General features: G+C 38.1%; 1 protein-coding gene, 1 long non-coding RNA gene and 1 pseudogene across 3 annotated transcripts in view; 1 reads left to right on the forward strand and 2 right to left on the reverse strand.

Annotated features, from left to right (window-relative positions):
• Nucleotides 1–750: 750 nt before the first annotated feature.
• On the forward strand, nt 751–2,171 carry LOC102952788 (annotated as a pseudogene).
• Nucleotides 2,172–14,856: 12,685 nt separating this feature from the next.
• LOC122238718 lies at nt 14,857–17,946 on the reverse strand. Its single transcript, XR_006217826.1, has 2 exons — nt 17,372–17,946; nt 14,857–15,001 (listed from the first exon to the last, which is right to left on the reverse strand). It is a non-coding gene; the product is annotated as an uncharacterized LOC122238718 (long non-coding RNA).
• Nucleotides 17,947–18,973: 1,027 nt separating this feature from the next.
• HDAC2 (histone deacetylase 2) overlaps nt 18,974–27,360 on the reverse strand; it is a 30,724-nt gene continuing 22,337 nt past the window's right edge. For both annotated transcript variants that reach the window (XM_042987038.1, XM_007078709.3), the window contains exons 9-14: nt 26,729–26,869; nt 26,349–26,457; nt 25,603–25,733; nt 24,984–25,139; nt 21,318–21,375; nt 18,974–20,412 (exon numbers count right to left, since the gene is read on the reverse strand). In XM_042987038.1, the coding sequence (XP_042842972.1) occupies nt 20,382–20,412; nt 21,318–21,375; nt 24,984–25,139; nt 25,603–25,733; nt 26,349–26,457; nt 26,729–26,869 (626 nt within the window). In that variant the 3' untranslated portion in view covers nt 18,974–20,381. The remainder of the gene's footprint in view (nt 20,413–21,317; nt 21,376–24,983; nt 25,140–25,602; nt 25,734–26,348; nt 26,458–26,728; nt 26,870–27,360) is intronic.

Raw genomic sequence — 27,360 nt, forward strand, 5'->3', positions numbered from 1 at the left:
GTACATTTCCCTGATAGGAAGCTCTGTGCAAAGGTCCCAAAGCAATTCCTTAAAAGTCCTATGTCATGATGAGCTTAGAAAGATCTAGACATGGAAATGTAGCAATGGCCGCAATGGGTATAATAAACCCCATTGGCTGGCCTGAGTTTTAACTCCCTGCAATGGTGGTTCTCTTCAGATAAGGAGCCCTGAGCAACCTTTTCCTTCCTTAGGTCTTTATAGGGGTATCTTATTATATAGTAATAATAGCCTGCACGGTGCAGAAAAGCACAGTGAAAGATAAGTGCTCATAAGCAGTATGGTGCAGTAATTAAGAGCCCAGGATCTGGTAAAAATCTCAGCTCTGTCACTTTCTACCCTTAAGGTGATAGGACAAGCTAATTAATCACTTTGCACCTCAATCTTCTGATCTCAAAAATGGAAATAATAATGAAAATAATAGTATTTGCCTAGATCAGTTGTTGTGGAAGAGAGACAAGGTTAAGTATATAATGTGCTTAGCATGACCCTGGAAAACAGAAAGCTTCCAATAAACTCTAGCAGTCATTGTGATTACCATTGTTATTACCAATTTTATTACCAATAAGTTACCAATACCAATTACCAATATTATTACCATTAATAATATTAATATTATTATGACTCCAGCTTATCTTCTACTTCCCATATTTAATCTGTTAACAAATCATTCAATATAAAATCTGATGTCTACATAGGCCCAGATTTTTGTCATCTTGACTGAAAATATATATGCCTGTTGGTCCCCAGTCTCATTCTTCTTCATCTCAAACTTTTGACCAAGCATATATCCGGAGGTAAGGATATGGCGAATACACTTGTCATTTGCATTATCTGACAGTGTGAATATTTGCTTCCCAGAAGCCTGATATGGAAAACACATAGCACCGCTAAAAGCATTAAATAAAATGGAGTTGATATGGTTACACTAATCTGCACTTTCTAAATTTATTGATGGAGGCAAAGAAAATAGGCTGGCGTGGATTTCGTACAATTTTGGATCACACTAACCTAGATTCAAAAAGTTCGTTCAGCTAAAAATATTGTTTCCTCCCATGAGGTTCCCAATTTTGCAGAGAAAGATGCCTCTGAGAAGTACAGTACTTGATACAGTGAGTGGTCTTGTATTCCGGAGGAGAAATTACACAAGGACATCACCACCACATTCTCCAGAAGTAGAGATTCTTTGGCACTGAGTCCCAACCGACGTAGGGTCCCCTGAAGTACAGAACAAATGATACCAGCAGTGCAGCCAGCCTCGGTGGAGTTGACGACAGAGGGTGTCTTTGTGTGGTCAATGTTGACTTCCTTTTGTGGCCAGGCCCACTGAGTTGGGTGTGACAGAAGGCAAGAAAGAAACCAGACCCACAATTAACAGATGGCTGGCCCAAGCCCAAGGGGAAAAGAAACCACCTCAGAAGCCTCACAGAAAATATTTGCCTGGGAGGCTCTTCCTTAGAAGGATGTTGAGGGTTGTTAAATGTATCCTGCTGTTAGGCAAGTGAGAATTTTACTTGTTTCTTACACAGAAAGAAACACCAGGAAGAAAAGCCCTGCTCTTAAGAACAGTCTTTTAATTATAAAAGTAGAAAACATGTTTCTTTCTAACACTTAACATTGAACTTCCTTCATCATCCCATAAGCAACCTTGCGGATATCAGGTGGCAAGTCCTCAGAATCACCTATACCCATCCCTGTCTCCTCCCTCTTCAGCAGGGAGACATCTCAAGCCACGTTTCATTTCTGTAGTGTGGAGGCAAGTGTCACACATTTCGTAGGTAATTCAGTAGATACCAGTGGGATTAATGTTTTAAAATGAAACCATCAGGGGCATCAAGATGGCGTCTGCCAGCAGAGTTGTTCAGGTAGTCAAACCACATAGTCCATGAATAAGGTTCCCTGACAGAAGAGACAATCCTAAACTCAATGTATCAAAAGTTTTGAGCTCAGCAGGACTCCCATCTCACTCTTCTTCAATTTCACAGCGTTCTAAGGGCAGGAAATCACCAGATTTGCTGATTCATCAGGGTCCACTAGACACTGCAGAAATAATAAAAACATTACGTCAGAAATACAGAAGGAAACTTGTGTCTCGAGAAGAAATTGAATTTATCCAACGTGGAGGTCCAGAATAATCACTGACGGTGTGGCTGCTGTTTGTAATCAGACAAAAGAATGGTCTTTACAATAAAGGACTTCCAAAATGGCACATGAAAAATTACACATTAAACAACTTGAATAAATATTCTGTAAGGAAAAAAAAAGGAAATATAGAAGATTTAGATGGACATATCTCCTAATATATGTATCTTGGTCAGCTTCTCCACAAACTTACCTATTTGCTTATATTCTTATTAAAGTATACATTTATAAAAATTTTTAAAGAAATTATCAGCTCTGCTGTAACCATCATCCTTATTTAAATTCACTGACCTTTATACCAAGGCCAAATACATTTTCGTCTTTATACTTTGTTAAAGCCATCTATGTAAAGTTGGCAGAAAAACCTATATAGTAACTTATAGGTAGTAATAGTCTCCACGTGTATTTTATTTTTTTAACCCCAAATCTCAAGGCATTTTAGAAAGAAACATTATTGCATCTTTTATTTTTAATGAAAAAAATAAAATAATGATAAAAAATGAATGTCAATCTAGGGGCGCCTGGGTGGCTCACTCGGTTAAGTGCCCGACTTCAGCTTAGGTCATGATCTTGTGCTCCGTGAGTTCGAGCCCCGCGTCGAGCTCTGTGCTGACAGCTCAGAGCCTGGAGCCTGCTTCAGAATCTGTCTCCCTTTCTCTGCCCCCTCCCCTCCTCACACTCTGTCTCTGTCTCTCTCAAAAATAAATAAACATTAAAAAAATTTTTTTTAAATGAATGCAATCTAAATAATAGTCAATAAAAAGTTAGCAAATTCTGGTAATTGATAAAAGAGTATACTATGCAGTCATTAAAATTATGATATAGCTTTACATTAACAGAACACTATCCTTGGAAATTTTATTAAAAAAAAAGTAAAAGCAGTTTAAAATATGTATAATACAATACCCGATTTTGTAAAAATATGTGTGGATGTATGTGTAAAAATATGTATGGATATGTTTGTGTTTGTAAATAGGAAAGTAATTAAAAGGTATTTAACATTGGTTTTCTACCATGATGGGGAAGGGGACACAGTACAACTGATTCTTGTTTTTATATTTTATGTATTACTATATTTTCTGTTTTTTTAACAATGGAGAGGTATTACTTTATATACAGAGAAAAATACAGCCAATTTAAAAGAATATGTAGCAACAATCATTTTTTTTTAAGTTTTTTAATGTTTATTTTTGAGAGAGAGAGAGAGAGAGAGAGAGAGAGAGAGAACAAGTGGGGGAGGGGCAGAGAGAGAGAGGGAGATAGAATTTGAAGCAGGCTCCAGGCTCGGAGCTGTCAGCACATCTCAGACTCGGGAAATCATGACCTGAGCCGAAGTCTGACACTTAACCAACTGAGCCACCTAGGTGACCCAACAATCTTAAAATATTTTTGATTTACCCCATATCTCATGACCAATAATTATTTAATTTTTTTTCATGCTAGTTGTACTGGTTAGCTAATTTTTTTAATGTATTTATTTATTTTTGAGAAAGGGGGGGGCAGAGAGAGAGGGAGACAGAGGATTCAAGATGGGCTCTGCGCTGACTGCCAAGAGTCTGATGTGGGACTCAAACTCACAAACTGTGAGATCATGACCTGATCCAAAGTCGGACGCTCAACCAACTGAGCCACCCGGGCGCCCCTGATAAGCTAACATTTTGAAACAAAGCACACCAAAATTCACTGCCTTAAAATGCTAATCTATTATTATTATAGCTGATGAATCTCTTTGACACCTGAGGATTGCCTGATCTAGGCTGAGTTTGGTTGATGTCACGGGTTGACTTGCATCCCCCCAAAAATGATATGTCAAAGTCCCAACACCCAGTACCTCAGAATGTGATTGCATTTGGAGAAAGGCTCTTTAAAGAAGTAACTAAGTTAAAATTAGGTCATTATGGTGGGCCTAATCCAGTATGATTGGTGTTCTTACAAGAGGAATGCCTCGAAAGAGAATGCTAGGTGAACATAAAGACAAGCTACAAGCCAAGAAGAGAAGCCTCAGAAGAAACCAAACCTACCAGACTTCTAGCCTTGATCTCGGACTTCCAGGCTTCAGGGCTGTGAAAAACCGAATTTCTGTTGTTGAAGCCCCCTAGTCTATTATGGCAGTCCTGGAAAACTAACAGAGCTGATAAGAGCTGGGCTCCAGCTATAGGTTGGTTCAACTACTTTAGCAGGGGCAACACACTTCCATGTGTCTAAATTCCTTTTTCTGGCACCTGGCTAGCCCTGGGCTTATCTTTCTCATGGGTGGCAGGAACCCAAGAGAGAAAGTGGAAATATGCAAGATCCCTTGAGGCTTAACTTTGGAGCTAGCACGCTATCCCTTCTGCCTCATTCTATTGACCAAGGCAATTCACATGACCAAACCAAAAGTAGAGATCAAACACAACCTAAGTAATAGTCCATAAGAAGTATGCCTACTGTGGGAGAGCACTGCCAAATGGCATGGCATAGAGGGAAAGCGGGTTGGGGGGGGGTGGAAATGGGGCAAATAATGAAATCTATCATAATATCTTAGCTGGTCACATATATGTTTATATTGTCTTAGGTCACATACTATATCTATATATTTCCACTTTTATTTAACGTTTTAGTCTTATTCCCCACTTTTGCATCAGATTAATAATTTAAAATTGTATTGGATGCATAATACACCGTATTAAACCCACTCTTTTTTATCAATTGCGACGCCACAGGTACAGAGTCAATTGTAAAGTAGGTGAGGAACTAGAATAAAGAAAAGCTAATTGAAAATTTGCTTCTAAAATCAGTCTATGAAATTAACACATAAGTTAACCAATATAAAAGTTTAATTCAAATGGAAAGTTCAAAACAGCACAGTATAGTGTTTTGCACATAGCAAGCATTCAATATATATTTGTTGAATAGATTCTCTGTAAATTTATTTTGAATGTGAGGACTGTAGCTAAAACACCACATTAAAAATTTGAGAAATCTCATTTGGTAAATCAAGGAAAACAACAAAAAAACATATGGAAAATACTGATGACAATATTAACTGCAAAACATTACAACCTGATATCCACCATCAACTTTCTGATTAGAAATATGTGGAAGCATTTTATGGACCTGCTAAAACTTTTTATTCACTTGGGTGGAAGATTGGCTAGAATTTAGCAGTCCTGAGAATAATTTTTTTTTTAACTATGATCCTGTCTTGTACTCCCACGTTTATACCAAAGGAATGCAAGAAGTTATCGGAGAATTTTGTTTTCTGAAGAGTAATAAGCCTCGTTTTTCTAAAAGGATCAAAGAATGACAAAACTTTATTGAAGTTTCCTTTCTAAGAGAAAGTAAATCTTGGCTCCAAGTTCGTTTTCCAAATCAGGAAGCAGAAAATTTTTTCAGGAAAATATTGAACTTGAGAAGTAGAAAAAAAAGTTTTTCCACTGGCTAATTATTTTTATAATTTGGTTCTAAAAACGTTACCACTATATGTATTCCTAAAAAAGATTTTAGTGTCTTATGTAATCAGTAATGCAGTCACGTAAAAAGCATGTGGAAATTGCAGAGCTAAATAGCAGACATATATTTATTACATTCGGTACATGCCCATACTCTAGGGATAGCTAAATGTGTGTATAGTACTCCTTTGTCTCCTCTTCGAAACCCTTCTAGAGCTCTGTTATGAATTATATTGTTTAAATATGTCCACATTCAGTTTTGGGAGAGTTATTCCCAAGTCAGTTTCAAACTGAACACATGTTGCATCTGTTTTCTGTTTGTGAATACTGAATGCTTGGCACTTTAATTGGGATATTTTTCTTTGGAATGAAATAATTTCAAATATTCGCTTAATCAAAACATCAGCTTCCCTTTCCAGTTTCCATCATGGATTGTTGGTACGTTTCCCAGACCTGGTCTCCTGTGCAGGGGAGAAGGACCTACCTCCCCATGGTGTGCAGCAGGCAAAGAGGGAAGTCAGGCAATAACCGGACCATTAGCTCATTCCTTCTCCATATCCTGCTCCTCTCTAGATGCTACCTGACTTGAGGGCACATATTCAAATGCTCTAGAAAGTTATAACTGTCTCACCTTCTTCTGATCATTGATAATCTTTTTTCTTTGAAAATTTTAAAGGGGAAACATTTTTCCCATAGGTGAAGTTTCCATGAAGCCACTGGACCTTCACAGCTCCCTCCCCTGCCAGATTCAAATAAGAGCTTTTGGGGCCCTTGATCTTTGGGATACATGCATGTAAGAGAAATTAGCCTGGCAGCAGGAATATAGCAGGGCTAGGCGGATCGAAGCAGAAAGAGACTGCCGGGAAGGAAGACAAACTAAGGAGGCTGTTGCTGTGGTGCGTGGTGAAAATAAGGAAGGTCATTGAAGTAGAATTAAAATGTGCTACTGGGGAAAGCATGTACTTCAAAGACTTGAATCAAAGCTCAATCACTTATGAGTCCCTTGACCCTGATCAAGGTACCCAATCTCTCTACACCTCAGTGTCTCTACTTAGAAAAGAGAGGTGAAATTAGCATCCATAATTTTTCAAAAACTAAATGATAAAGGTTTTTAAATGCCTAGTATTTAATAGAAGCTCAATGTTAACATATGATTTTATTTATTTATTTATTTATTTATTTATTTATTTGTTTATTTATTTATTGTGTGAGAGAGAGAGAGTGCAGGTTGGGGAGAAGGGTAGAGGAAGAGAGAGAGAGAGAATCTTGAGGCTCCTTGCCCATCATGGAGCCTGACGTGGGGCACGATCTCGCCATCGTGAATGAGATCATGACCTGAGCCTAAATCAGGAGTCGGATGCCTAACCAACTGAGCCACACAGGTGCCACAGCCAGCCAGGTGCCACCCAGGCGTACATTAAAATAATATATGATTTTAAATGGACACATTCGAAAAATATTATGATGGAAGAAACAAATCAATGCCAGTGGGCTGAATACAGGAGATGAAAAAGAAAGATATTCAAAGATGAGAAGGTGTCTAGCCCATTGACACATATTTCTCTACTTTATGGACCATGGGACACTTTTTTTCCATGAGGAATCTCCGAGGACACTAGTTAGAGAAGTGTGAATGTGGTACCTCTGTTTGGGAGATCACCAAGCACAGCTTTACATTCGAGGTTCCGGTCAGGTGCTCCTGCAAATACATTTGTCAACATTTAATCTAAAAGCTTCCCCAAACTATTTGAGAAAGGAACATGCTTCTTATTTTATCAACTATGCATATACCATGGAACTAGTGTTTTGCAAAACAGACTATGGGAGACACAGGTTTAGATTTTGATCCTGTGCTTTGTTCTGGGTTTTCAGCTTGCTCTAAAGGAGATTCAGATTGACTAACCATAGGGCAATCCCTGAAGATTGCTCTGGAACCTCTCCGAAGGGCAGGTCAGTAACCCGCCATTTCCTTTTGTTCTGTGGCAAGTCTTCATCGGGCCCGCCCCACAACAGGTTCTAGATCTTCAGCACGTGTCCTTCTGGATTTCTTTAAGATTCTAGTCGAACATAAAACACCGGGAATCTCAAAGTTTGCTTCTTTGTGGGGACTTTTTTTTTTTTTACCTCGAGCTTTCCCTCCGTTATCTGAAAGTTATAAAATGTTAACAATGTAACCTGCTTTTCCCTCACGAATTAATATATCTAAATATATTTCTATGTCAACAATATAGTTTTACACCATCATGTTTACGGAATAATTAATATTCCAGTGAGTTAATAAACTATAATTCCTTACAGAAATTTGCAAGACTAACTATTTAGGTTGTTACTATAAACGATACTAAAATGAACATCTGGGAACTAAGTCTTTTATGTTTGCCAATGATTTTTTTTTTTAATCAGCCTCAAAAACACTATAAAAATTTACAGTTCCACACATTATTCATATTTCCAAGCACCATTCTCTCTTGGAGAGAATGACACAAGAAGATTAGTTAGTCTCCACACTCATGACCAAAGAAGGAGAAGGGATGGGACATTTCCTTCTCCTGAGCTGTGTTTGTCATGTATATTTAAGGTACGCTGGAGCCGGTATCCTTGGGGATGGTGATACCAAATGGCCAAAAGGTTGTCATCAAAACCTCCCAGCTTGCTTTCAAAGCACTTTCATATCTTCATTCACTAACTCTTGTCTTCCATTCCCATGTATAGTTCTAGTTGTTTATTTTTGTACCTGGAAAGTGTTTGGAGACAAGGTTATTTTAACCTATCATGATATATTTCTGTGATATCAAATTTCCAAATCATGACATACTTATTTTTTTTAATTTTTTTTAACGTTTTATTTATTTTTGGGACAGAGAGAGAGGATGAACGGGGGAGGGGCAGAGAGAGAGGGAGACACAGAATCGGAAGCAGGCTCCAGGCTCTGAGCCATCAGCCCAGAGCCTGACATGGGGCTCGAACTCACGGACCACGAGATCGTGACCTGAGCTGAAGTCGGACGCTTAACCGACTGAGCCACCCAGGCGCCCCATGACATACTTAATTTTTAAAAGTATTAGTTCTAGCAACAGTGAATCTTGACACTGGTATAATATTGAGAAATTAAGCCAACTCAGAAACCACGGAGTAGTCTCACTTGCCAGATTTTGTTCTGATCTATGGCATAGAATTTAGGCATTAATAATAAGTAATATAAACTAGGCACTTAAAATATGCCAGGCACTCTTTGAGCACTTTGTATGCATTCTCTTCTGTCATTCTCTCAACGGACCCGTGAGATCAGCACCATTGTATCATCATCCCCATTTTATGAATTAGGTAACCAAGGAGTAATGAGGTTAAATAACGTGCCTTAAATCAGGCACTACTAACAGTGGCAGCGATGAGACTCCAATTTTGGTTTTTTGCTCATCTTATTCCCTTCCTTCACCTCCTTTCTGAAGAGATTGATCCAAAAAACTATCAGGTGAGGTAGGCCGATGTGTGTCCCCCAGCCCCCATCTGGAGGAGCCTCAAAGTAGATTATCAGAATCTGAGAAGGGTCTGGGGGTGCCCATAGAGCTGAGCTGGGCCACTCTTCTCCTCAAGGAAACAACTGAAGTCACTGAATGGCATTCACTGGAACATGGGCTGGGCCAGAGGGTCCAAGATAGCTGGACTCCCCTCTCTGGTCCCTTGGGGGTGCGGAGGGTGCCTGGAAGACTGGGTTCAGCTAGGACTAGCAACAGAAGTGTCTACTAAGCCTCTCGAGCTGGGCAGTTACAGGACAGTCAGACATGGCAGCTGGGTTTCCCCACAGTGCATATCCCTAGAACATGAGGAAGAAGCTGAATGGTCTTTTATGACCCAGCCTTAAGAGTCCTCTAGGTGTCAGTTCTGTTGTATTTTGTTTGAAGCAGCCATGAGCCCACTCGGATCCAAGGGGGAGGACGGAGACACCACTTCTCGATGGGAGCAAGGTCACAAACTTGCAGGCTGTTTTGTAAAATGTCACATCCTCTAACTGATCTCGCTGCTTTCATTCCTGCCTGTCAACAGTTTGCTCACCACACAGCAGCATTTTAAAATGTGAATCGTGTCATGTTACTTCCTGTTTCTACCTTCTCGGTTGATAATAGCGTTCAATTGCCCTTCTCTCCAGCTCCTTCCGGTGCCTTGCTCGGTGGGCTCCAACTCTTTCCTTTTCTCAAATGCACTGCTCTCTCTCTCGTCTCGGGACACTTGGCGTGCTGCTCCCAATGTCCGGGGTATGCTATACTCAGTTCCCCACTAGGCTAATTCTGATTCTTCAGATCCCGCTGAAAAGACATTTCCTCAGCTAGAACTTCCTGACACTGTCTCTCCCCCCTTCACCCCTTCCCCCCACCGCCCAGTCTAATTCAATTTCCCTCCCTGTTCTCTTCCTACAACTCCTTCTTTTCCTCTGTATACACTCACCACAACTGTAACTGTATTTGCCTGCATACCTGCTTGTTGAATGTCTAGCTCCTTCCTTATATTGGAAGGCAGATTAGATTAGATTTGGGGCCAATGCTCTCAGCACCACCAGAAAAGCATCAAGTTAGGAGAGGGCCTAACATAAACACAAATATTTATTTTAGAGGTGAAATTCATAGAACACAAAATCGACCATTTTAAAGTGACCATTCAGTGGCGTTCAGTGCATCCACAGTTGTACAACCACCACCTCTATCTAGTTCCAAAACGTTTCCATCATCCCAAAGGAAATCTTGTACCCATTAGGCACTAGTTATTATTTTACCCCTCTGTGCTAGCCTCTGGCAACTGCCAATCTAAATTCTCTTGTTAAGAATTGATCTGTTCTGAATACTCTGTATAACTGCAGTCATACAACAGGTGACATTTTGTGTCGGGCTTCTTTTAACTTAGTGTAATTTTTTAAAGTTTATTTATTTATTTACTGAGAGAGAGAGGGAGGGAGAGGGAGAGAGAAGCCCAGGCAGGCTCCACACTGTCAGCTGGCTCTGGTGCAGGGCTCAATCTTGCAAACCGTGTGATCATGACCTGAGCTGAAATCGAGTCATATGTTTGACTGAGCTCAGGCACCCTTGGTGTAATGTTTTCAAGGTTTGTCTGTGCTATAGCATGTATCAGTATTTCACTCTTCTTTATGGCTTAAATATATATCAGATATACATAAGAGACATGGGTCTTCAGTTGTTTCTGGTGGTGTCTTCATCTGGCTTTGGTACCAGGAAAAGACTGGCCTCATAAAATGAGTTGGGAAGTGCTCCTTCATCGTCTACTTTTTGTAAGAATTTGAGGACTGGTGTTAATCCTTTAAATGACTGATAGAATTCACCAGTGAAGCCATCTGGTCCTGGACTTTTCTTTATAGGGAGTTTTTTTTTGTTTTTGGTTTTTTTAATTAAAGATTCAATCCCTGGGGTGCCTGGGTGGCTCAGGAGGTTGAGCGTCCGACTTCAGCTCAGGTCATGATCTTCCAGTTCCTGAGTTCGAGCCCTGCATCGGGCTCTGTGCTGACAGCTCAGAGCCTGGAGCCTGCTTCGGATTCTGTGTGTGTGTCTCTCTCTCTGTCCCAACCCACTTGCATTCTGTCTCTCAAAAATAAATAAACACTAAAAAAATTTTTAAAAAATATTCAATCCCTTTACTTATAACAGGTCTATTGAGATTTTTCTTTTTTTGAGTCAGCTTTGATAATTTGTGTATTTCTAAGAATTTCTCCATGTCATCTAAGTTATCAAATTGTTGGCACACAATTCTTCATAGTATTCTCTTGAATACCTTTATTTCTGTAAGTTTGGTAGTAATGTCTCCACTTCCATTGCTGATTTTAGTTAATTTATGTATCCTGCTTTTCTTAGCTTAAAATAAAAGTTTGTCAATTTTAGTGATCTCTCCAAATAATTTCCCAAATTTGATTAAATATATCTACAAACCCATGAAGCTCAACGAACTCAAGAATTATGAGTTCACGTAATGCCTGGCTGGCTCACTTGGTGGAGTGTGTAACTCTTGATCTTGGGGTTGTGTGTTTGAGCCCTATGTTGGGTGTAGAGATTACTTAAAAATCAAATCTTAAAAAAAAGAAAAAGAATTATGAGTTCACAAAGAGACCTATACTCAGTAGAATCTCACAGTTTGGTATGAAGGCTCATTTTCTCAATATGTCATCTCATCTTCTATGTCTCTGAGCCCAGAACCAATCTGGCTCAATTTCTGCAGAAGGCAAATCTCTCCTAATTGGGGCGGAAGGGTGTCTGCCAGGCTTCTCAGGGTAGGGAATGGTATTTAGGGATCTAATCGCTCCTCTTAAAGACATCAGCCAGTCTTCCCATTTTCACCTCCCATCAGCACTGCAGCCTTTAGTGAGGCATCCCGTTCTAAGCCTTTTCCAAGTTCTGGCAGGAAACTGACTGGTTCCTGACTTTTTATCATTGCAAGAGTAAGTTCCAGTTACCACCTGACTATGACTTTACAAAATGATCACTTCCCTTTCATGCTATTGTATCCTCTTACATTCTCCTTCTGGATTTATTTTTGCTTCTTGTTAATATACTCATACAGCTTTGGGAAGAACCAGAGATAAAGTCGTTTCTCATTTCATCTTTGTATCTATCTGAAATTGAGATCATCCTCATTTTGTAGATGATGAAACTGAGGCTCAGAGAGTTTAGGAAACTTGTCCAAAGTCACAAAGATAGCAAATGGTGGAGCCCAGTTTCAGTGGCCCTTAGACTACCTTATATAGCTTCCCTAAGCATAGACACAGTTTGCTCCAATGCCATCTGGCTTCAGCAAGTGTCTCAAACAAGTGTTGTTTTAGAGTTCCCTATGTTGTCTGGAGTAAAACTCAACATTCAGTAAGTTTATCCTCCTAGTGCTCATACCCCGAGACTAGACAGCTTCATTATTTTTACCTTCACTTGCACTCGATACCCCTAGTCACAGGAATTCTGTCAGGCAATTACCAGCAAAGGGTCAAAAGGCAGCAAAGAGGACATCAATTGGTGGTGCCAGTGGCTGAGAGACATGTTAGGTAGTTGTGCAGAAAGAAAAAAAAAAAGGATTTACTTCTAAGGGCAAGGCAGAAGTGACCCAAGCCTAGCCAAGCTAAGTCCACAGAGAGAAGGGTTGAGAATTTACTTCTCCGTTGCACACAACAGCTAACACCAAAGAGTCCTTTGGAAAGAGGAATAGACCAGTTATCAGTTTGCCTCTCGGCTGCAAACGCATCTTCCATTGCCTGCACCGCGGCGTGGGAGTTCGATCTTTTAACTGTTTCTGTTTTGCCAGCTGCCACGATATTAAGCTGTCAGTAGAGGGTGCCAGAGGGTGAAGTGGCTCCTCCGGTCGTGGTGTGCTCTTAGCAGGTCGCCGTAGGTCCACGGCTTCCCTGGCACCTACTGCCTGGAGCATGGGCAGCTTCCCTAGCTCTTGGCCCCACTGTAGGGTGATCGGCAGCGTCCAGCAGCCGGGGTCTCACCTGTACCCCCATCAGGCAGCTCAAGCAGTTTCATGGCTGAGTCCCTTTCACAAGACACCTTTCTAGGAGTAGCTTTCCCCAGCCCCCTGGAGACAGGATTTCAGGCAGGGGTTAGAGGGTGGATTGCCAGCAAGTTCCACCAATGCGGTCCCCCAGTGACTTCTGTGCCATCCAGTGAGCCATCAGTGTGCCCTCTCCAGAAGCTTGGGTGGGGGAGTTGGGCTCTTCTTTGGGTACGCTCACAGCCCTAGGGGTAGTGGCTGCTCCTTACATGTTATTCCTGTGGTTTTTAAAAATTTATTCTCTTCATTTTTACTAGGCAATCCCTCAATACTCTAATCCTATTATAATTAATGATTGTTATTAAAATTTCACATTCACATTACAGTACGGTTTCTCTTTCCTGATTTGACTCTGACGCAGGGAAACTCTGGTCTCTATGACCTTTATAGTTTTCCAATAGCACTTCTTGGTATAATGAACTGATTTAAAATTTTAAAAATGAATCTCTATGGGCAAATGTTTAGCTATGAGGAAAATATTGACAGTAAAAATAATTTCTAATATATCATATTCAACAACCAAGAAATATATTGCATGCTTATGCATAAAGACATGAAGGCTCGCTCTGTTGACTTTGGGCTTTAAACATCTCACAGCACAGGAACGGCAAAAGCATTTCATCTTTAATGGCAACTCTGATTCATTGTAGGGTTTTTCTGTGTGGAGAATTTTAAGGCCAGCAAAGTACTTATCAGTTTGTGATATCTGCCATAGGTAACAGAGAGGACATGGTGGAAAAGCATGGTTATTTGCCAGCTGTTACCTACCCAGGTTTACAGATGAGTAAACTGAGGCATAGACAATTGAAGTGACTTGGCCAAAGCAGAACTATACAATGCAAAGGCTGGGACTAACTTCATATTTATGATTTCCAGGCCACGGCTCTTTGTCTGTTGCTACTCTACGTGATGATGGTGTTTTGAGGAAGTCGGGTAAGAAGCCCAAGCAAGTTTAAGATAAGGCTGCTTACCTTACATAACCATTAGGGTCCAGCATGTGTATATGGGAAATCAGATTTATGCCCACCATGGTCATAAATCGATCTGAAGTAAATGAGCTTATAGAGTTTTCTGCTTAACTCTAGAAATAGGATGATAAAAGAGCTTTACTATGTGCTTAAAGATTTATGTTAATTTGATTTTAAAACAGATTTTGAAAGGGTATTCACCATTTAAGGGAATAGCATAGAAATTATACCTAAGTTTATTACATGTAAACATTAAACTACACAAATAAATGCGTCTGAAAAGAGTATCTCCTTTCAGTGCACCAAAAAGAAGTTTCTTTTGCATTTGGTTGATAGGGAGCATTATAGCCAATGATGGTTTGGACTGTGGATCATAGAGAAAATCTTTTCCTGAAAAATACTGTATGTCCACTGCAGGCAGATCCTATGGAAATGAGAAATCCAGCCCATTTAGAAGAGTCTAACTTCTGAAATGCTGAGATTAGTGCTCCCATTCTTGCATCTGGAAGGCTCGTACCCACCCCTGGAGCACACAAGGGTGCCCTCAAGCATGTCGATCTCACCTGAAATCTGGTCAAAGGCAACAGAGTTTGAACTTTCCTGCTATCCTGCAGAATAATGAGATTTTTCAAGTGTTTTTCCCATTGAAAGACATAGTACAAGTGCAGGTGAAAAAGGCAAAAGGAGAAATTCTTGTCCCTTCAACTCAAACATTCAGCTTATTGGTTGCCAGACCATGATGACCTTTTGTTGGTATCGTTAAGCAGACGCAATTGTGATAATGTTTTCTCTTTTAACTTAGGAATGCCTGTCTATACTTGCCTGCTCATTGAAGTTTTACCTGTACATCAGCCTAGTGAGTATAGACCGCATGACTGGAGGTCACCCTTGAAATGTTGATTTCTGAAGAAACAAAAAAAAGTAATTTGTTGGACGATACACAAGAGAAGCTGGAAGCGTCACAACCCAAAGGGATTAGTTTTAGATTTCAATCATAACTGTTAAACTCACCCCTACACACATACCACTTGTCACAAGGTGAGCCCGCCAAAATTTTTTTTTTTTACCAGTTCAGAGCTCTATCAATAACACAATCTAACTGGGGCGCCTGGGTGGCTCAGTCAGTTGAGCGTCTGACTTCGGCCTGGGTCATAAACTGCTAGTTTGTGAGTTGGAGCCTCACATCAGGCTTGCTGCTCTCAGCGCAGAGCCCGCTTCGGATCCTCTGTCATCTCTCTCTTTGTCCCTCCCTCCCTTGAGCTCTCTCAAAAACAAAAAGTATTTAAAACAAAATAACAGAATCTAACCAAGGAATATGCTCTCCCTTGTCATTTATTCCACTAGAAAATAATTTATTAATAATCCTAATCATGACTCTGTGAAGTGCCAAAGATCAAAGAGGTTAGGTACGTAGCTTAATGACAGAAGTTGTGGAGCAAGAATCCAACGCCCCTGCATATTACCTTCACTGTACTAAGCAACATATCCTAGAAATAAATTACAATTCTCCTGTTTAACTGTATATATTAAATGATTACAACTCCCAGCACAAATAGAAAATTCTTCTTCTTCTCGCATTAATTTATATTCGACTTTTTACTAGAAAAGTCTCAATTTATTACCAGATACACTCTATTTTATTTTATGGATATAAACTCAGGAATTAGTGTTATAATTGTTTTACCTACAGAAAATCCCAACTAAGTACACCAAATTGTAGCTTAATTCAAATAGTATTGAATCCAAGCCTGCATCCAAAAGAACCTGTTAGTGTTACTCTGCTTGTTAAATAGACCAAGTGACTACAGAAGAAAAATATTTAAACAATGGAATATATGCCATCTTGTGGTGAGGTGGGGAAATTGCAGCAATCGTTGAGCAGCTCCTAAATACTGGAACTCTCCTGAGCATTAGTTCTTCGCATTAATATTGCTACTCAAATGACTAGCCAATAACAATGTTTTATTTTGTCCATAATCCATTCACAACAATCTTCCCTGACAGATTATTCTCAAATCAATTGCAACAGCATTAAGATCCTCCTAAATTTGCCAAATCTTACTAGATTGCTTGCTAAACTGAGTTCTCAAAAGATTGCTTCTCTAACCTCCATGACCTAGTAGTTTTAGTAGACACCAGATTGCAACAAAAGGCTCAAATGCAATCCATATGACGTCTGAAGAACACGGGAAGCTTTCAGGCTTTCTCCCTGAAATCATTTTGGCCCCATCTATTACACTTTACCTGACATGTTAACAAAACCAATGGCAGCAAACACTTACTGATCACTGTATTTCTTTTTTCTTCTTTTTTTTTTAAATAGTAATCTCTATACCCACCACGGGGCTTGAACTCATAGCCTTGAGATCAAGTCACATACTCTACCGACTGAGCCAGCCAGAACCCCCTAACAATAGCAGCTAACACTTAACTGAACATTATTCAAACCTTGTGACAACCCTGTGAGGTAGGGATGATTATCACCTTCCTCATTTTAAACTAAAAACGAATGGAAGCACAGAGAAGTTAGTAATGTACACAGGATTATGGTGAAGAAAAAGGGATCTTACACTATTGAAACGTATACTTGTGAGAGCACACAAATTGAAGTTTTCATTTAAACCTTGAAAACCCATGTCATTTATATCACAATAGAAATGCAGTGTTATGAATCTCAGAGAACAGAGAAGCTTCAGCAATATTTTTACTGAAGGCAATGGAAGCAGATGCAAGTACATGACTTCAGTGTAAGAAAACTCTGAAAACTCTCCTATCGACAGGATGCTAAGTAGCTTTGGTAGAAGGGCAGGTTAGTTATATATCATTACATTGTGTTACCAATGCTGACTTGGAACAAGCATTCGCCCATGTCACGAAGAAATGTGAAAAACTAAGAACAAAGCAACATCTGGGGCGCCTGGGTGGCTCAGTCGGTTAAGCGTCCGACTTTGGCTCAGGTCATGATCTCATGGTTCGTGGGTTCGAGCCCCGCATCGGGCTCTGGGCTGACAGCTCAGAGCCTGGAGCCCGTTTCAGATTCTGTGTCTCCCTCTCTCTCTGCCCCTCCCCTGTTCATGCTCTGTCTCTGTCTCAAAAATAAATAAACGTTAAAAAAAAAAATAAACATTAAAAAAATTTTTTTTTTTTAAAAAGAACAAAGCAACATCTTCATTAAAGGACCGTTTCGTTTTGTTTTTCCCTGAGTTGAGGTCTTAGTTGTAAAGTGTCATTAAAAAAAAAAAAAAAAAAAATGATAGTTGATAGCTACTTTACCCTGATCAGGACCACATGATTCTTCCAGATGGTTTATATCTCATCTTAGGCATTGGGGCTTTTAGCCACATGGCACATGTTCCTCCTCCTGGGAAAAAGTAAAACTAAGTCACTACTGTCACAACAAATGGACTGCAAGAATCTGAAAGTCATCTCAAGAATTTGAGACGTGGAAAAGGAAGCTGTAACGCTGTGCAAAATTCCTATCCCTTCGACTGGAAACTATCTTCTTGCATTTTTTAATTACAATTTTTGTGTAATGGTCCAACCTTCAAATCCCCATGGAAGCAGCCGATGCTCCAATGCTCCATTTCATTATCACCTTTCCTAGATATTTTCTTAACACACAAATAAGGTAGTATGTCATGTGATCCACATCTGCCTTTTCCCCCTTAATGGTAGCCCTTGAAGTTTTTTCCATATTCCGTATTTCCGTATTACATATTTGCTATGGCCATATTCTTTCATAACAATCATTCAACTCTGCCTCTACTGAATATTGTCATTTTTAATCTTTTTTTCAAACACTGTTGCATAATGATCTCTGAAAGTCATCTGCACATCAAGTATGTTAAATTTTCCAAAAGTGGAATTTTGAATTAGATTATTTGTAATTTTGTTAAATTAAGCTCAAGGTTATAGTGACTCACACACCCTACTACAATATGACAATTTCCTCAAACTCTTGCCAACACTTTTCAAATTTATGATAGGTTTAAAAAAATCAGGCCAAAAAATATCTTTTTAATATGCATTTCAAAGTGGTTCAGGACCTTTTCATATTTAACAACTATGTGTTATTTCTTTCCCAGTTAACTTCACATCCTTCATGCACTTTAGTCTTTCTCCACTAGCTTTAGATGTTAGCCTTTTGAACGGTGACAAGTTGCGGTTCTACAAACTCCCCCTGCCATGTCTTTTCCTCAACTTAGTTTTATTAGCCTGCAATTTTTTTTCCACCCTTAGTCAAATGTATCAATTGTTTCTTCTACGGTTTGGAGTCAGAAAGCTCTCTACTGCAATTATTTTCTTCTTAAAGTTTCTAGTACTTATGGGCTTCATTTCCGCTTTCCAACTTAAATTTTTCTGGTGGAAGGCATAAAACTTCTTCCATTTGACTATCCATTATCCCACCAAAGCAGTTAACTCTCTCTTCCCTCACCATCTCAAGTATTTTTATCCAGTATTAATTTCCAAATGCATATTATTGACCTTGACATCCTGTTACATTGATCTTTCTCACTATAAGACCAGAACCATGGTTTCTCTGCACTTTTATCTCTAGAATTCTAATTTTCAATTGTAAACGGGGTCTTTGTTCTTTCAGTAGTTCTGTCGTTTGGATGTTGTACCAAGTGACCTGGGCTGAATTTGTTTCATAACTCTCTTGAAGCTTCAATTATATATAAAATGAACTACACTTGCAACAGGGGTAAATCACAATATAAAAAGAACCAAGTTACAGAACACAAACACATTTCCTTACTCCTTTAATGAAGGACTGAGTTCTTTAATATCTAATGTCATACAGGCTTAGATGCTGACAGATTTGCAAGAGTAAAAATATGGGTAAAATATGCATGAACTTCAGACTAGTGGTTACCTCTAAAGAGTGGGAAAAGGGGAATTACATGGCAAAGTGTATAAAGTCTTCAAACTGTATAGAATCTACTTAAAGGGAAAAAAAAAAAAAACACTTGAAGCAAATATGGCAAAAGTGAAAAAACATGTTAAACCTGAATGGGTGCATGGCTGCTCATTACCTAAATCCAGGTGTTCCTGTGAACATCTGAAAGCAGGGGCTTACACAGAAACAAACATGTTTTATCTACCTTCTAGAATTTTAGGATTTTCATCTCAAAACCATCATGTTAGGCCTGGCAAGGTGATTTCACTGGTTTTGACAGGTTCCTAAAATGTATTTTCTCTTGCACATCCTCAAGTACAAACTGCCCACATGTCTGCCTCCTACCACCAGAACGTAAGCGGTGCTGCGGGCATTCTTCCACCATTATGTTCAGTTGCATACCCGAAGCATTAAAATGAATATACTCTATAAACTGAAAGATGAACTAATTCTTTAAATGTTTATTTCCTTGGTTTGGAAACTTAGGTGTAAGAGTGGAACCTGGATGTTACGTAAATGCAGCTTAGACCAGGTTTTGTCTAAATAGGTTTTATTTTAGACAGACTTAATATGAATACAGGAAAATTCTGGTCAGACACAACCATACAATTCCTTGTCTACTTGGTACATAGTGGGGGTTGGTAACAAAGTCACATATTGCTAGTATGGAAGACAGTTTCTTTCTCTGATTATGGTTTTCTTCCAATTCAGAATTTTCATTTTTTCCAATTTTTTGGAATCTTTGGTTCAGCTCAAATATAATTCCTGGATCTTAGTCGCATAGCTTATATTAATTCAGAGATTAAATTATTATAATGAGATGTCAATCTTCACTGACACTGACTGGCCAAAGTATAAAAAACAAGATGGTAGAATTCCTAGCGCATTAATAAATATTTACTGTAAAATACTCTTTCTTGAATAGTAAATGGATGTCCTTGAAGCTGTTATCAGTTCCTCTAGTGTATTCTAATTGTACAGAAAGTCATGTTATTTGCCTCTGAAAAAAGATTTCATGTAAGAAACAGACAAAAGGCAATCCAAGTACAATTTTTTAATAAAGATAATTACAAAAGATGGAAAAATCAGCTCAGAAAGGCCAATTACTTCTTTAATAGATCAGTTTTTTGACATAATAACTCACATCAATTTTAAATACTATCACATAAAGCATGGTGGAGAAAGAAATTTTGCTTCATAATTAGAAAACTCACAATAAAACTTGCCAAGAAAAACAAAAACAAAAAAAGCCATTTTGAAAATAAATACAGTCCATGCCAAAGTAGTATAAAATGAAGCCAGAAGTCTTCAAAAAGAAAAAATTTTTCTTCCCGGTATTTTCTCACTCTTTTATGGTTTCTGAAATTGGTGAGACACTCAAATTCAAGGGTTGCTGAGCTGTTCTGATTTGGCTCTGTTAAAAGAGGCAACATAAAATATTAAAGTTCTGGAGGGTCATGCCAAGACACACACACTGATGATGCCTTGAGTCAATTTTTAGAGTACTGACTACCTTAATCTTTCCAGTGATTTTACAATCTATTCAAGTTATCCTATAAAGGCTAGCACAAAATTACATGTGGTCAAATGTATGCTTTCTGATGATAAACACCTCAATTATGATTTTGCCAAACATAACTAAATTATGAATCATGTTATACCAGCCCAGTGTTTAATTTACCCATCTCGGGATGCCTGGGTGGCTCAGTCGGTTAAGTGTCCGACTTCTCAGGTCATGATCTCACGGTTCGTGGAGTTCAAGCCCCGTGTTGGGCTCTGTGCTGACAGCTCAGAGCCTGGAGCCTGCTTCAGATTCTGTGTCTTCCTCTCTCTGCCCCTCCCCAGCTTGCTCTCTGTCTCTTGGTCTCTCTCAAAAATAAATAAACATTAAAAAAAATTTTAAATTTACCCATCTGCCAACACCACACACACACAAAAAGTAATCATGTATACAGAAATAAGAGCACCATGAAAAGATCACATAAAGTTAATAGCAAAAGGTCTCAGATACATTACGTACAATACAAACTGATTTAACGTTCAGTTACACAACATTACTAGTCTTCAGCATTTTTTAAGGCAAGCTACATAAGTAAAAAAGAAACAGATAACACATACACTGATAGTTAAGACGGCATATATTATCTTGTGCACCACCAATACAGAGTAAAATTTAGAACACCTCATTCAACTTACTGATGCTCTCAGTCAAGTTCGGTCCAGCACTTCTCAAAAGAATACACACATAACACACCTAAAGTAAATGTATTTATTATTTTTATAGTATATAGAAATTATTAGATAAAAAACACAATTTACCCTTTGGTATCTGTTTTTTCACCACTACTGTCCTTGGATTTATCTTCTTCCTTAACATCTAAAAACAAAAATTGGGAAGAGATTAAAACTTACTTTAAAATATAAAATGTATACCTTTTAAAATATACCTTTCTTAAAATATAAAAAGCTGTCTTAGGGGCACCTGGGTGGCTCAGCTGTTTTAGTGTTCAACTTTGGCTCAGGTCATGTCTCACAGTTTGAGATCCCACATCGGGCTTGCTGCAGTCAAGACTGTCCGTGCAGAGCCAACTTCGGATCCTCTGTCTCCTCTCTCTTCCCCTCCCTCACTTGGGCTCTCCCCCAAAATAAACAAATATTTAAAAAAATAAAAAAAAAAGCTGTCCTATACAGTTTTACTATTCATGAATTCAATAACCATACAAGCTTTGTTAGGTGCTGTGCTAAATGAGAGAGGTTCAAGGAGTTAATGTCACATAGACCCTGCCCTCTGAAGTTGTTTTCCTTGCACCACAGTATTACAGCTGAGATATGCACTGTGGAGAAGTTCAGCCTACAGACATGAGCACAGCAGCACTGAGGGAGGTTGGGAAAAACTACCACAAAGAAGTGACCTTTGAAGAGATGCCCTCAGAATTAAAGAAGATGTGGCACTTGGCAATGAGAAGGAATGAAATCCTGTCATATGCAACAACGTGGATGGAACTAAAAGGCATTACGCTGAGTGAAATAAGTCAGAGAAGGACAGATATCATATGTTTTCACTCATATGTGGATCTTGAGTAACTTAACAGAAGACCCTGGGGGAAGGGAAGGGGGAAAAAATAGTTACAAACAGAGAGGGAGGGAAGCAAACCACAGGAGACTCTTAAATACAGAGAACAAACTGAGGGTGGATGGGGGGTGGGGGAGAAGGGAAAATGGGTGATGGGCATTGAGGGCACTTGTTGGGATGAGCTCTGGGTGTTGTATGTAAGCCAATTTGATAATAAATTATATTCAAACAATAAAATAAAATGAAAGAAAAGAAAATCTTTAAAAAAAGAATAGAGAACCATCCCATTATATAGCAGTACATACAGATCTTCCTCATTCTTTTTTCTTTTTTTTCCATTAAATTTACTTATTTATTTTGAGGGAGAGAGAGAAAGAGCACATGAGCAGGGGAGGGGCAGAGAGAAAGAGAGAGGGAGAATCCCATGTAGGCTTCATGCTGTCAGCACAGAGCCTAATGTGGGGTTCGAACCATGGGATCATGACCTGAGCCAAAATCAAGAGTTGGACGCTTAACCGACTGAGCCACCCAGGCACCCCAGATCTTCCTCATTCTTATGTACCATAATCCATTTAACTGGTCCTATGTTAATCAATATTTGCTTTTTTCCAAGTATTTTGTTTTATTAATAATTTCATAATAAATAACCTTGTATAGATAAAAAAAAAGAGAGAGAGAGAGAGATGTCTTAAGAATGAATAGCTTTTGGGTGGGAAAAGGGATGAAGTATCTTGAACGGAGGGAAACCTTAAAAGGACTTTGAGGCAAGATGGAATTAGCAGGTTTAGAAGGAAGAAATGAAAGACCACTGGGACTGAAGTATTCTGAGAAGAGAGAATCAGGTAAGATAAACCCAAGACACAACAGAGGCTAAATCTTACTGCTTATTCACTTTAACTCTCACTGTTTAAGTACTGAAACTCTACCATTTTAATAAAAATCAATAAAATAGTAACATTACCACTACAAACTCAAGACTACTAAAACAAATTAGCCTAAATGTGAATTTCTTCTTTAAAGAAGCATATGAGCCAAAGTTGTGATATAATGACCTAATAATAAAGATACAGCGATTATACACATCATCACTAAGCATTCTACATACACATTTCAGGAAACTGGTCTGCCTTACAATACAAACATGTGTGTGACAATAAGGATGACATTTCTTTCAACTTCTGGCTTAATTTTGGATATGTAAACTTAATAATTCAAATTGCTAAAATGGAACTGGGAAAGGGAGGAGGAAAAAGAAATGGCCCCCACTTTAGAGGTTTTGATTATAGATTTTTAAAAATGTTTTCTATGGTAATATTTCTTTATGTGTAGGACAAGGGATTTTAACAATTGGAAGGTCTTACAAGAAGAGCCCCACCACAAAAGAATTTTTTTTTTAAGTTATCATTATCAGCAACAAAAGTTTTGAGGAGCTAAATACTAAGAGATTAATCCACTACCAGGCTACTAAGCCAGAGCAAAAGGTACTCTCTTTTTAGCTAAAAAGGCAATTAAAGACAAGCAGCACTCTAGTAAATGTGTTTTCCCGTTTGGAAAACAAACAAACAAAAAGCACAAAAAAGATAAAGATTTTAAAATGAGAAGAAACTTCAAAAATGACAAGAATATATAACAGTGAGAGACATGAAAAATACTAGAACAATCCTACAGCTAAAGCAAAGTCCTCCTTACCTCAAAAATAGATGGAATTTCTGGATGTCAATCAGTACATAAGAGCAGACTGGAGCCATCATTGTGATACATTGCAAAGTTAAAATTATAAAATGGTAGAGAACGGTAGCCTACAGAGGAGTGAATCATGAGTAAAAGAACAGAACTAAAAGTGTCAGATATGCTGTGGAATCCTAACCTCTCTAGTAAAAAAGAAAAAAGAACACGATAGCCAGCTTATTCATGTAACTTCGATATAATAGATAAAAGGAAAAGGATGTTGGCCCAGTATCTCTATCAGTTTTCCGCATGCTACAGGGTTAAAATTAACAGCCAGCTAAACTCATGCTCATCACCATTACTTGTATACAGGCATCAGGTATCCAATCAAGAAATGCATCAAGTGTTGAGAGTACAGATATTTAAGATCTGGTGTTCCCTAGCCTCCGGCAGCCCAATCTAGCAAGGAGATACATAAAATCCTATAACGAGGCACTATAATACAATGTGTTAAACAAAATGACCAAGGTATGTGTAAGTGCTCTGGGAAATCAGATAAAAGATAACCAATTCTGGTAGTAGAATTCACCACTTAGAGCATCATTTTGTCAAAAGACAAGCTACTAACACAGCATTTTTAAAGTTAAAGCATTGAAGTATTATACCTCCTCTCCAACCCAGCTTCCAAATCCCTTCTCTTTCCTCAGAGTTTTTATGTTTTCATTCAACAACTTCTGAGCAAAGTCTATTCTCCTAGCTTTTTCACAATGGTGAAAAACTGGTCTGAAGATAATATGACTCTTCTTTTGTGTTTAATTCCCATCAAGTAAACTTTAGGTAATTAAAGATTATCTTAGAATTTCAGTTCTGCCCACAGACTACAAACGGACCTATAACCACTTGGTCTTCTCACCCAGTCTGTATCATCATAGTGTAATGTTTGCTATTTTATGCCTATGTCAGCAAGAGACAGTAGGTAATAAGGTTTTCTACATTATAGAGCAAATGTGATCAGTAACATCAGCAGAGCCTTAAATAAAAGATTTTAGAGCTAAGCACCATTTACATTGGGAAAAAAAAGTCATCTACCTAGCACACAACCCCTTCTAATACTTACTTGTGTAATGGCCTTCAGGATCTCATAAAAACTGCAGTGAAGCTCATTTTTATTTTTATTTATTTTTTTTTGAAGCTCATTTTTAAAATTTAGAGTTAAAACACCTTTACCAAAAAATAAACCTGACCTGCTTTTTTGTCCTCTGTTTCCTTCTTGTCTTCTTCAATTCTAGCTTTCTTTGCTCCTTTCTTATGATCAGCCACATTTCTACGCCCTCCTTCTCCTTCATCCTCAGAGTCTGAGAATTCTTCATCACAAGCTATCCGTTTGTCAGACGCTCGAACTAATTATACAAAGATTTTAGATAGACAACATTAAAAATATCATTAATACCAAGTACGTTAGAATGTCTACACCACAACAGCATACTATTATGCTATTGCTCTAGCAATCAATAATAAACAGAATGAGAAGCTGCAAAGTCAAACAGAAGGTGCTTAATGTTATTCAATCCATTCTACTTTGGACAATTGGTATTACTAATTAATTCCCAAATACACATAATTAAATTTGACCACTTATGTACAGTCACATGAACTGAAAAGGTTGACACTCAAATCAGGCTTTAAGGCATATGAAAGTAAAACTATGGAAGATGAGCAATGGAAAAAAAGGCCAGTAATAATGGTGTGCTCAGGAAACACGACCCAAAGTGAAGTTCTCAGGCCATTAAACCTTCAGTTTGTAGTGATGTTTTTAACAAATCAGAAAAATGTAACAGAATACACATCAAGGCATTATCTTACTAGAAATTCTCTTGTCTGGATCTTCTCCATCTTCATCTCCGCTGTCTTCATGAACAGCATCTTCTGGAATAGCTTGCATCTGGACGCCAGGTGCATGAGGTAACATGCGTAAATTTTCAAATAAGCGCTGTCTAAATTACACGTACAAATGTATTAGACAAAATTCATTTTCTTTCAAGTTCCTCTTAAATGTAACAGGAAACATTAAGCAAAAATTTCATCTTTATCTGACTTAACCTGTGAGTTAAATTAGTAACACATAAAAGCACTGATACCTCAGACTGTCATTAACCCATTCAATCCTCAAAATTTATAATGTAGGTACTCTTGCATCCCCCATTTCACTGGTGAGAAAATACAAGCCTTCAAGGCAAATGAACCTGCCACATGTCACAAAACTAATGTGTGGCAAAGAAAGAGGACACAAACTCAGGCCAGTGTACTACAATAACCCTCTAAACACTTTGTTCTTAGAAATAAAGCTTTATCAAAATGTTTTCAAAAATGAAAATTTCACTTTCATGTAAGGCAAGGAAGTATACAATTTAGAGAACCTTTGCGATTTAAAAATATTTAATAGAAAATGGAAATATTTTTGAGCTATGAGGTCCATACATTTTCATTATCTCAGGAAAGAAAAAATCAGTAATCTTAAGGTTTCAATGCTTTTGAATAAGACAAAGGAAGTATCTGACATATAAAGCTAAAGATGAAATGTTTACCAAACCAATTCAATGATTTCTTACTTTATCTTTTCCATATATTCGGGAGTATTCTGGTTTGTCATGTTTGAAGGACTAATATGCAGTTTGAAGTCCGGGCCAAAATACTCAAAGTAATCATTATATGGCAATTCTATTAAAAACAATGAAATAAAGTGGCATATTAAAAGTTCAGTTTTCACACAAATCCATGCACAAAATCCAGATTCAAGTTGTGAAATGTTCCCCCAAAAAATATTTAAAAGTGAACACAAAGGGAATTTATTAAGTGACTATTCTATTTACATGGTTTTGGAATCTACTCTAATCATCCATCCATCCATCCATCCATCCATCCATCCATCCATCCATCTGTATATATAAACAGTTCCAACCAATAAAGATATCATAATAAGAATACTTACCATTGGGAATCTCACAATCAAGGGCAACTGCAGTCTCGTATGTCCAACATCGAGCAACATTACGAATTGTGTATCCACCTCCCCCAAGCATCAGTAACGGTAAATTGAAAGTTTTTACAACTTCTACACATTTAGCATGACCTAAGACAAAGAAGATCTGAGTAACATACAAATCTAAATATTTTAGCAGTTTGAAAAGTTTTAAAAAGATAATGAATGCAAAGTTTTACTCAACCAAAATGGCTTTTCTAAGTATTTAAAAAATATGTAAAAATTTCAAGAAATCTCTAGTCTAAAATTTACTTTTCAATCATATGCCTTTCACACAATGATTTTTAAAACACTGGCTACTTTAGCAAGTATCCCTGATAGAAAAGTCAAATATACAACTAAGATTAAAATATGAATATTTTTTATTAACATATGAAAAATTCTGTGATATGAAGATTCTATGTTCTTGTGAGGTTATGCGGGGTGGGGGGAAAGGTTACAATGAAACATACACAATCTAAATTTTCCCTCTAGACTCATACAAATTATGGAAAGCTATATAACAAAGTTTAACTGTGGGTTATCTTCAGGCAGCAATACTATGGATAATTTTTTTAACTTATCTAAGATTATAAAATTAG

Source organism: Panthera tigris, chromosome B2 (genome assembly GCF_018350195.1).
Source record: "Panthera tigris isolate Pti1 chromosome B2, P.tigris_Pti1_mat1.1, whole genome shotgun sequence".
NCBI lineage: Eukaryota > Metazoa > Chordata > Mammalia > Carnivora > Felidae > Panthera > Panthera tigris.